The 10,755-nt window shown below is 46.7% G+C and overlaps 1 protein-coding gene across 1 annotated transcript; it reads left to right on the top strand.

The window, feature by feature from the left end:
• The first annotated feature begins 5,253 nt into the window (after positions 1-5,253).
• LOC103776692 (potassium voltage-gated channel subfamily E member 1-like) lies at positions 5,254-5,634 on the top strand. The gene has a single exon (XM_008944214.1). The coding sequence runs from the start codon at positions 5,254-5,256 to the stop codon at positions 5,632-5,634; it is 381 nt and encodes a 126-aa protein (XP_008942462.1).
• Positions 5,635-10,755: the final 5,121 nt, after the last annotated feature.

The raw sequence follows: 10,755 nt of genomic DNA, 5'->3' as shown, positions 1-10,755 counted from the left end.
GCCCTCCCCCAGCCTGGCGAGCGGCGTGTTTTCCTCCTCGCCTCTTACCTGTCGCGTCGAGCTCGGGGCCGGGGACAGTGACAGCCGGGCTGCTGTCCCTGCGGGAGCCGGGTCCCAGCCTCCGCTCGCTCACGCCCCGGTGGTACTACCTCGGGGGCTTCCCAGGGCTCACGTCTTCCTTCTCCTCATTCCCCAGGAGGGGCTGGAGCCCTGCACCCAGCCGCGCGTCGCCGCCAGGTCTGTACCGGCTCAAGGCGCAGAGGGGCTGGGGACGAGAACGGGGCTCGGCGGAGAGCTGGGAGGTTGCGAGAGCCACAGAGCTGCCGAGCCACGGAGCTGAACTGATGGAGGGGAAGAGGGAGCCGAGGCTCTGCCTGCCAGGTTTTGTTTGCCGTTCCAGCCGTTCCAGTGTTTGCCCACTCTTTGGGGTTGTGTGCGAGCCCCAGGCAGCTGCATCTGGGAGGATAAACTTGGTTGCATATTGTTTGAGGAGGCTGCTGGGTTTTCCACTTCAAAATAGATTGATGTCTCTACAGTGTGTGTAAGCGGACTAAATTTCTGTCTTGTGATCAGATAAAACTGGTGCTTTTGCAAAGAAGTGAAGTGTAACCGCTGCATGAGTGCTGCTTTTTGAAGCGGCACATGGACGTGAGGTATTGCTTAGTTGGGTAGGGATGGATGGCCCTAGAACTGCTTGGGAGAAGCTCCGGATTTTCTAGTAAAAAGTGGGGGCTGTGAAAGGCGCGTGCATCTTGCGTCTAAATGCAGATCCGTTCATACCCAACCCTGCTTGCTTCTGGGCTGTGCTGTTGTCCCGTCTCCAACAGGATCTCAGAGTCCTGGATGCTGCACTGTTGCAAAATTTCCAGGAGCTGGAGGAAATGGGTCTATGTTGTGCAATGCTCTGCCCTCCAGAAAGTTGTCTGACCTACTCATCCCTGTGACAAGCAGCCAGGGAAATGAGCCAGGGAGGTCAGTGTATCCGTTGCTTTATGGTGGTGGAGAAGCGTGGCACTGGTAGAAAATGTGGGAAGGTGGGCAATGTGCTGTGCTAACCTCTGCACAGGCTTGTTTGTGCGTGTTAGGAGTTCATGAGAATTTGCTAGAGTACTGCATTTTCCAAATTCCTCTAGACTCCCTCAGTCTCTAGTGCTTGGTTACTGATGCTTTTGGCAGCAGTGTGAGAGAGAAATTGTTTGAGATGCTTGCTTCGTACAAATGAAAATACAGGTCTTTTGATTTGTGAGAGCTGAGAAAAGTGTTTTAGGAGACAAGCATCTGTCATTTGACATACGCCTCTGTTTACATCATAAATATCACATTTTAACCTCAGGAAGGAAGAAAATTACAGCGAGCCAAAGCAAATCAGTTTGCCCACCTAGTGCTTGAGGACAAAATTCTTGTTGAGTTCCAGTGCTCGAAAGAATATCACATGCTCTAGGTACATTACATGACAGAAAATCCCCTCTTTTTTCTTCTAAAACCCAGCGATCATTCCCAGCTCAGCTGCTGGAAGTGTGCCCAACTCAGACAGGGGCAGAAAGGACCGTGCTGGAGCTGGTGGCTCCAGTTGGGTTGGGTGCCCTACACTGGCAGTGGCATCCAGGCTCACACAGCAGCTTACAGATGGCTTTTGAGGAGACAGACCCATTCGGCTTTGCTTTTCTTGAGAACCAGCCAGGTATAAGTCACTTCTGACATTTATAATGTAGACAAAATTTATATTAAATGCCAGATGCTCTGCAGCTGCAAATTGCTCAATTTGGACTCAAATGTCAATTTACAGCTCTGTAGTGATATCCCCATCATGGTCCTACCTCCCCAGCTGTGGTGGCTGTGACTGCCTCAGCATCCAGATAGGGACAGCGTGCTTTCCAGCAGCTCAGCTTGGCCTCTCTTCAGACCCAACCAGGGTCAGACTCTGAATCACACAGGCAGTCTCATGGACTTGTATTTTGGAGCTCTAGCACTCCATAGCCATAAGCATGTGGAGATCAAGATTAGGAGTATGTCTCTCATAGCATGGTCGTAGAGGAGAGACACGGCCTCAGCCATGCTCAGGGATTTTTTCTGAGGTGGCAGATAGACACAACGCACGTGGCACCTCTCCGTGCTTGCCCATGCGTTTCCAACTTCCAGTCCCATGGTGCGCCCTAGCTCCAGGAGTAGCAGTCTTCCTGAGCTTGGGGATAACAGCCCTTACCTCATGCAGCCTTTTTAAACTAAGGAGCCTTGGTGGCTTAGTTCTTTCTTCCCCTGTTCCCCCGGCAATCTTGACAGACGTCCTTTGCCAGAGATACCTCAGCTTTTTCCTTCCAGAGATGGATCTCAGGGTCAGTTCCTCTCCAGAGAGAAGATACCATCATGAGCAACATGGTTGCCAGAGGTTTATTTTTCACTTTTCCTTCTAGAGAGCTGCTTTCCATCTCTAGGAGGTCTCCCTTTCCTCGGCTGCACCCTCTTCTCAATCCTATGTACTCCAGCTCTAAACTGGTCCTGGTGTGGATTTCAGTGGAGTTGCACAGGACTTGTGCAGTGGTGGGTGAAGCCTTTAGTCTTCCTGAGATTTTAGGAGGAAATTTCCTGGGGGACAGAAAGTGCCTCTTCCCTCTCTGTTATTGCCATCTGATATGGTTATGGAGATGGGGCCACTCAGCTCCCTGATGGGTTCCAGCTCAGTAACCATACAAGCAACCCAGAAGCAGGCAATCCTTGGCAGTTTTCAGAAACCTCCTAAAAGAATGTAGGGAGGTAGCTGAGGATATCCAGCCTCAATATGTCAATTCATCAGCACCGGAAGTGTCTTCAGTGGTGCTGATAATTATTATGGGAAATGATTGCCTGTCTTTCTGGAAAAACTTGAGAGATCCAGTGACGTTCTTCTTTGTTTTGTCTTAAAGTTATTACAATGATTTGTTAGCAGTTTTACATTTTACAGTGTCAACACGTTCTACATGCTTAGGAGGAGTGATCTCAGATAAAGGTTTAAACTTCTTTTTCTCTTCCTTTCCTTTTTAAAGGATCTGAAAACAGCTGTGAAATGTGAATAGATTTTAACTATTAAGCCCAAGCTGCCAAGATGTTATTTCCTGTAGCTTTGACTCATGCAACTGAAGAAATTGGACCAGAATATTGTTTTGTAGTGGCAATTTTTGTCTCTCTCTGCCACCTCCAGGCTCAGCTCTATTTAAAGCCAAAATACCAAGGCATACTCTCACGTGTGCTCATCTTTCCTGCTGGTGAGGCACCTCATCACAGGCACTGCTTGCCTGGAGCAGGGTGAGTCTGAGCCCACAGGAGCCTGACCTGGGCTCTCAGTGGTCACCTCCTTGCCAGGGGAAGCAGTCTGATGTCATCTGGTGTGGGCTGGTACCACTCATGTCCCCTGGGGTTATATGGTTTTCTCCACAGAATGTATCATCCTGGGCTGAGAGTTGGACTTTAAGTGAGACCTGGTCCCAAATTCATGATGGCATAGCTGGGAGGTCTAGCAAAAGGGCTCAGACTGAAAATCAGCACATGCAGTTGCATTAGCAACTAAAAAAATAAATTAAATTTATTTATGTGTGGATGTTTGATCATATTCATGTCTACATTAGTTGTGTATTTTATTCAGCTGCCAACAGCACCTGCTAGCACAGAACACACCCAGCATGTAACCATTCTCCATATGAGGGACAGCAGGTCATAAGATCAGTGTCTTCTCCTCCCTTCCTCTGCCTCAGCATCTCCTCTTACAGCATTTATGCCAAAGCAAGGTGCAGCCAATTCAAAGAAGCCCCCAGATACATCTCATCTACTGCAGTGTCGTTACTGGTAGCCAGAGGCTGTATGCATAGCTGAACTCCCTCCCGTGCAGAGGTCCTGCACCACATCTATGCATCATTAATGTTGCCCTCATGGAGGGTGTAATTGCTGCCTAGGCCTTTTGGTGGCTTTCTGCCCAAGGGTTGATTTCATTCCTGATGTATTATAAATGGTTATGATACAGTACCTCTTAAATAAATCAAAACAACAAAAGGTAAGTATGCTGCAGAAGCTTTTGCTAACATGCTGGCCTGTTCTCAGAGATTTAAAACTGTAGAAAGCCCTGACAAGGCATCTTATGTGATTTCAAGATTGTTGTCACAGAAGTCACCTTGAATAACAGTACCTCATTCAAATGTGCTAAGGGCAAAACCAGGAGACTGTTGTCTTAATTTTCTAGAGACATTTAAATTAGGCATTGTAGTGGGGTTGTCAGTCATGTTACCTGGCTGAGATTTTGGGACTGCAGTGCTGATAGGATTGCTCTTGTTAACTGATTTACAGCTGACATTGGAAAGGGGAAAAGGACCCTTCAGCTTCTCATGTAAGACTATCAATGCAGAGTGCTTTGGCTAGAAGGCTTTGGACATCCAGGTGTTACCATTCTTGGTATTACCATCTCCTGTCCTGTTCCTAACCTGCAGAGATGACAGAGGAAGTCCTCTTAACCAGACAATAAAACAATGGTTCCATAGCAATTTATTTTGGAGGGGAAACCAACAAACTACCTGAGGAAGAACTGACGGACTATAGGAGGGAGGGTGAAGGGAAGTGCTTTTCCTTTCCCCTGTTGCATAGGCAGTTACTATTGACTCCCTTTGTGTCCACTCTCTGGGCAAATGCCCATTGGAAAGTTGCATTAAATTAGTGTGGGACAAGCTTCTGTCAGAAGCTTGGTTGCTTGGTTTTGCATGGTGTGTATCACAAGAGCTGCAGAAGAAAGTCAAGGCTCCTTGACAGGGGTGGACAGCAGGAGTTTCCCTCAGGCACTGGGTGATTTCCACTCACAGAAGATGAGGCATAGAAGTTTTGTTTCCAAATTCAATCCTTAAGCAGAAAGTAGAGGAGTGAGGACTGAGGGAAGCCATGACTGCAGTCTTCAAAGCCAGAGGCGATTGCTGCAGAGTGGGAGTGAGACACGCATGCCTGTGGGAGCTCGGGGGAGATCATGTCTGTGAAGACTGAGGAGCTTTTGTAAGGCAAGCATTTATGAGGGCTGGACTTAGCTGAACTAGCCTTGGAAAGAAGGGGGTGAAGATGCCCCTCCAGGCCTGTCCAGCCCCCCTGCCTCTGCTCCAGCTCCAAGGTAGCTTTCTCACCGAGAATGGGACCCAGTAAAGGGAGACAGGAATTGCATCTTCATCTGATGGCATGCCCCTTATCTCTGTTTTTTCCTAGCTAAACTATAATTAAGGAAGAAAGAAGTGCAAAGGATAGAAGAACAAGATGTTGGTGCTGTCTAATGACACAGCCCTGAATTCACTCGTCTCCAAGCTGCTTCAAGACTACCTGGAGCAGACGAATAGCTCTGCACCTTCCCAGGGCAGAAGTGCCAGCAGCAACCTGGAAATCATCTACGTGCTGATGATGGTCGGCCTCTTTGGCTTCTTCACAGTGGGAGTTATGCTGACCAACATCCGCGCCCGGAAGCTGGAGGACTCCCATGACCCCTACAACACTTACATTGCCACAGACATTTGGCACAAGAAGGACAGGCAGTATTTTCAAGCCAAGCTCATAGAAAATTACAAGCTGTGCTGTGTCTTTGAAAACCAGCTGGCCGTGGAGCAGCCAAGCATACAGATTCCCGAGGCAAAGTCTTCCTAGCAAAATGGGAGAAAGGATTGCGCTTTGCACAGGGACAGCCTGACCAATATCTGGTATGAACCAGGCTAGCTGCTTGCCTATCTGCAGAGCCACAGGCACTGGCCTCATAACTAACGCTGATGAAGCTGATGGGTCTGTGATGGTCCTGATGCTGCAAAACTGCCCAGCCAACAGAACCTTGTTGCAGTAGTCACTGTAAGGTCAAGGACAGGGGATGCACAGAGGGAGTATCATGGACTCATCAGCTTCACCTAGTGAAAAAAGCAAATGTTGGTGTTGCCAGTGTGAATGCTTGCAGTAGTTAAGGTAATTAAAACCAAACTGGATCAAACACAAGCTAGAGGTATTAACTGCGAAGTATAGTTTAGGCCATCATTTTCAAATATGACGAGGTTTCTTTCAAGAAAAAGTAGCTGAAATATTTAATTTGCATTTTTTCCCAGCATAGAATAATTTTATAAATTGTACAGTGTTGTGGGTTACCTATTTCTTTCAGAATCATGCACCTCTTTGAGATAACATTTTAGAAAAAGGTTCTCATTTTATTCTGAAAACCATTTCTGTGGGAAAAAGTAGACTTTGGAGGGAAATTTTTTAATTAATATCCCTAATTCCCAGGTGGTATCCGACACTGGTCTTGCTGTCCACTTTTGGTTTTCCCTTCTTATGGATGGGGTTGATCCTGGCAGCAATATCCACTCTTGTACAAAGAGTTTCTTTTTTCAAGAGTTTCAGTCACATTTAATTATTGCACAAGATCTAAGTTCTAGCTCTTGGTTGAAAAATTAATTTCCATGCTGTGAAGAACAGTTGCACAAAGTGTCTGACATTTAATCATTGATGCAGCTTATGTCTGTGCTTAGAGCCCATGAGCTTTAAGTTCCTCCAGCTCCCAAGAGCAGCCTCCCTCGGTGTATAGCTGTTTATCTGTTGCAGTATCCAAGGTGAGGTCCATGGCAGCAAGGTTTTCCTGCCCTTGGCCTCCTTACTCCCTCCTTCGGTAGCCGGGGTTTGCCGAGCCACAGGGGCAGAGTGGCAGCTGAACTCAGGTTCTGTAGCAGCAGCAGCAGCTGCTATCATCTTTCTCTGTTAGAAGGGAGAAATACAGCTCCCATGGACATTGTGTTACCCAAAATAGCAACCTTGCCGGCCTGAAGCCTGTTTTCTCATTTGGGATCAAAGAAGCAATCGTCTGGGCAGGAGGAGGTTTTATTTCTGCTCTGCAGATACACATCCCATTTTTAGTTACTGGAAAGGAAAGAAAAGTGGGAAAGGCTTGAAAGAAAGTCAGGCAGAGCAGCCGCTTCAAAGGCAAGGCAAGGGCAGATAGCTACCCAAGTATTTGCACGGGCAAGCAATACCAGTCACAGCATATCCCTTTTCCATACACAATTTCTTTAGCACAGCACTTTCATTGGAGTAATATTCCAGCTGTGTTTATGTTCCCAGAATACTTAGAACAATTAAAAATACAGAGTACTTTAAAAAAAGATATATACATTGTACCTACCATTAAGCTGAGGATAATAATACTTGTTTCTAGTGTCTTGAACAGCTTGGAAAATCTCCATCAGCTTAATTATCTGAGTCACTTTTCCCTCTAGAGGAATGTGAAGCAATGCCAAGCTTTGGAAAAACGTTGACTACTCAATGTAGGCACTGCTCTTTTGGCATCTCACCATCCAGTCTGTTTATTATGTGCATTTCCCTCCCCCTTGTGACAGTGCAAATGCTCTTGCTTGCTTGGTCTCTAGAAGCAGGCCCATGAAGCATTGCTGACAATGTTTAAACTTGCATCAAATATGGCCTTTAATTACATTAAAACCTTTGAAAATTAAGGTTATCAAAAGGGCTCCCTCCTGCAGCGCCCCCTCCACCCTGGGTCTTTTCACGTATTTTGGGCCTAGGCACTTGTAGGTCACCTTATTTTAATAGCTCTGGTCTGATTATTTGTGACAAGGGTGATTGTCAGCATTGGTTGGCTTCCACCTTTTTTTCCAACTCTGCCATTTAATTTATTTTAAAAATAGGGGAATGGGAACTACAATTCCGTAATCATAATGCTTTCCTGTGCCACCAGGCTTACAGGCTACAAATCACCCTTCAGTGGCATCTGTGGACTCCCACTGCGGGCTTTCATATTACCTTTCAGTCCTGTAGTTCTCTTTTTTCCCCTATTTTTTCACTTGTATAGAGCAATAAAATACGAATTGCAAACTGTGCTTGTGGCCTCAGATGTTTTTTTTTTCCTCCTAACCTGTTTCACAAGCTCACAGAAAGAGTGCTGATACTACCTGATGGGCACCCACTCACCCGTCTCCTTTCTACACCCTATTAACCAGGGCCAGACCTGGGTGCTGGGATATCTCTCAGTACACCTAGATCTAGAGAAATATCAAAATGTCAGGAGCAAATTCCTCACCTCAAGTAAACTCCCAGGGTTTGCAGTACTCCAGGAAAGCTTGGCTGCAGTGTTCAGTGCAGTGATCCCGGCTGCACACAGCTTTCCACCGCAGCCCCAGCAGCACCTCCCCTGGAGGAGCCTGGGTTTTGTTGCACCCCCACCCGAAGTGACACTGGGCCTGGTAAAAGGGGAGATATAGCAGTGGGGTTGTAGTTGGCCCAGCAAGGGAGGAAGGTCTTGTGCCCACCTGGCTCTACACAGGGCATCAGTTGGGTAGCTAGCCTTCATAGGATACTCAATGCAGATTTTTTTAAGGCTAGAGAGGATCATTCTGATCACAGAAGAGGTAGGAGTGCAAATCAAGAGATCTTAAGGGTTCAGGTCAGCCAAATCTCTGCATGCACTCCTTGAAAAAGCTCTGAAATCCTTTTCTAATATAGCTCTGGATTATGTAATAACAGTTTTGGAGATGTAAAGTGTGAACTGAGCTGCAGCCTGCACGGCCGAGCATCCTCCAGGGCTTGTAAACACAGCTCTCACTTCCTCTGTCATCACCCCTGACTCATGCAGGATGGCTGACACAGGACCCATCTCTGACTTCACCTAATAGGAGAAAGAGCATTCACTGGCCAAGGAGTGCCTAGAAATGTGTGATCAGTTCACTCGTGCATCGCCTTTGCTGTAGACCACAGCCTGGCAACGAACCTGTCATATATATAATTACTGTCACACAGAGCACATGTTTTCCAATTTCATGCTTGTTGGGGAGACTGAAAAATCTGAAACTCTTTAGGCAAGTGTTGCACTTTTTTTGGCCCAAACGTTAAAATCTTTTTCTCAGGAGACATAAAATAGCCAGGGAGACTGTCAGAAGTTTATCTTTCTCCTGTCCCCAGTAGCAGAAGACTCTGGCTTCCTCAGCTGTGGCTCTTTCTACTGAGTAGCCTTGCTGCTGGTTGGCCTAATGAGCACACCTTCGGGCCCAGGTATTGCTCTCTCTAGCTGCTTATGGTTTTTATGACAGAAATTACGTTACATAGAACTGCCAGCATTATACAGAAATAACTTTTTGAATTTAAGCCCTACATTATTAACATCAGTGTGATGGTAATGCACAAAGGTTTCAAGCAAAATCAGAGCCTAATACAGCAGACTCTCTCCTGTATATATTTTGAGAGGTTCTGGCTTGTATAGTTCCAGACTAATATGGAACTTGTGTGGTACAAAGCTACACAAATAACTATTTATGAATAACTGTGTTACAGCACATGTGGATGAGATTCTTTGTCGTACGTCTTGGAGGGGAAAGTCAGTTCTCACACCTTGGGGGAAGAAGCCCCAGGGCAGCTTTTCACTAGTTTATGCAGCCACTGACACATGGAAAAAGGAAGTCTCCCTCTTCTCCCCTTTCCTGCCTGCTCTGGAAACCTGTCTGGGTTGCCCAGACTCTGGACAACTCTGTGACTGCTGCGACCCCCCAAACCTAAATTACGTGCCCTTGACCCATGCCTGCAAAGCTGTTGCAGGAACATCATCTGCAATGCTTCCCCCACCATCCATGGAGCAAGGTGTAGGATGCAGCAGGGTGCAGCTACTCTTCTTTGCCAGCACACAGTCTTTTGTCAGAGTAGGAGTAGGTTTGCCTGAGGACATGTCTGTGTGGGTTCACACAGAGAGCACATGGGTGGCCCAAGCTCAGCTTTAAGACTGCTAGATGCCACCTCTGGCTGAAAGAAAGCATTGGTGAAGTGCTGGGGTCGAGATCAATATGCCCTAAGCAGTGACTAAACGTAGTTTACGTCCAGGCAACACAGAGCCCAGGGAAGCAAGTCTGTGCTGATCTGTAGCCTGATGTGCACAACTTTGCTGTAGGAATCCCCAAAGGAGAGTTCATCCTTTGCTTTCACTGCAAAATCTTCCCTCTCCTCTTGCCAACCTGGGTGGCCAGCCTTCAGGCCCTGGCTCTTATTTCCCAACTTATGGAGAAATTGCATCTGCAGCAGCTGGCTTTTCATTATACCCAGCAGAAATCCTTAGAGCTGCAGGTACAAAGGATCAAATGCCTGCTAGTAAGTAGTCCATCTAGAAAATACTTTACAGTCAAAGGCAGCCCAAGTGTGCAAGTCTGAAGTGAGTTCCCCCCCTCCTCACTTTATAGTTATCAGTGTTATCTTTATGTGCAGTTGGTTGGGTCAGACCTGCTACAGCGGGAAAACATGCACAAAGACAAGCGGAAGGAAACTGATAAAAATAGAAGATATGAGCAATCAGAAGCAAGCAGAACATTCTTTACAGCTGATAACTGGAATTATCATATGTAATATTTCTATGGCATCCTGTTTCATTTTTACACGTTGTTATCACTATGCCAAATTCACTCCCTAATCTCCTTATCCAGCTGGAGCCATCAGCTACGCGTGTGAAACCTCCACAAAGCCTTTCTCAAGAAATTGCTCAAGGGACCAGCACAAATACAATTGCTTGGCAGAGAAGGCTGTGAAATGTCACACTGTGTTTCACCAGTGAGGTGGGCAAGAGACTGCTCCCTGAGACCAGAGCTGTCCATGCAGCTGGCTTCATGGACATGTTCAGGCAGAGAAATGGTTCCAGTCAACTGCCTTCAAATGACAAGAAACAAAGGCCATACCATGCCAAAACAGGAAAGCAAAGTACTTAATTCTTTGTGTTTGTACAGTGAGTCTTTTAAGGATAGTTGT

This window comes from Merops nubicus, unplaced genomic scaffold (assembly GCF_000691845.1).
Source record: "Merops nubicus isolate BGI_N331 unplaced genomic scaffold, ASM69184v1 Scaffold4237, whole genome shotgun sequence".
Classification (NCBI taxonomy): domain Eukaryota; kingdom Metazoa; phylum Chordata; class Aves; order Coraciiformes; family Meropidae; genus Merops; species Merops nubicus.
Note: the sequence above shows the minus strand (reverse complement) of the source record. Positions and strands in the feature narration are given on the sequence as shown.

Excerpts from the sequence above, each read along its gene's own strand:
- LOC103776692 (XM_008944214.1), top strand. The coding sequence starts at position 5,254 with ATGTTGGTGCTGTCTAATGACACAGCCCTGAATTCACTCGTCTCCAAG.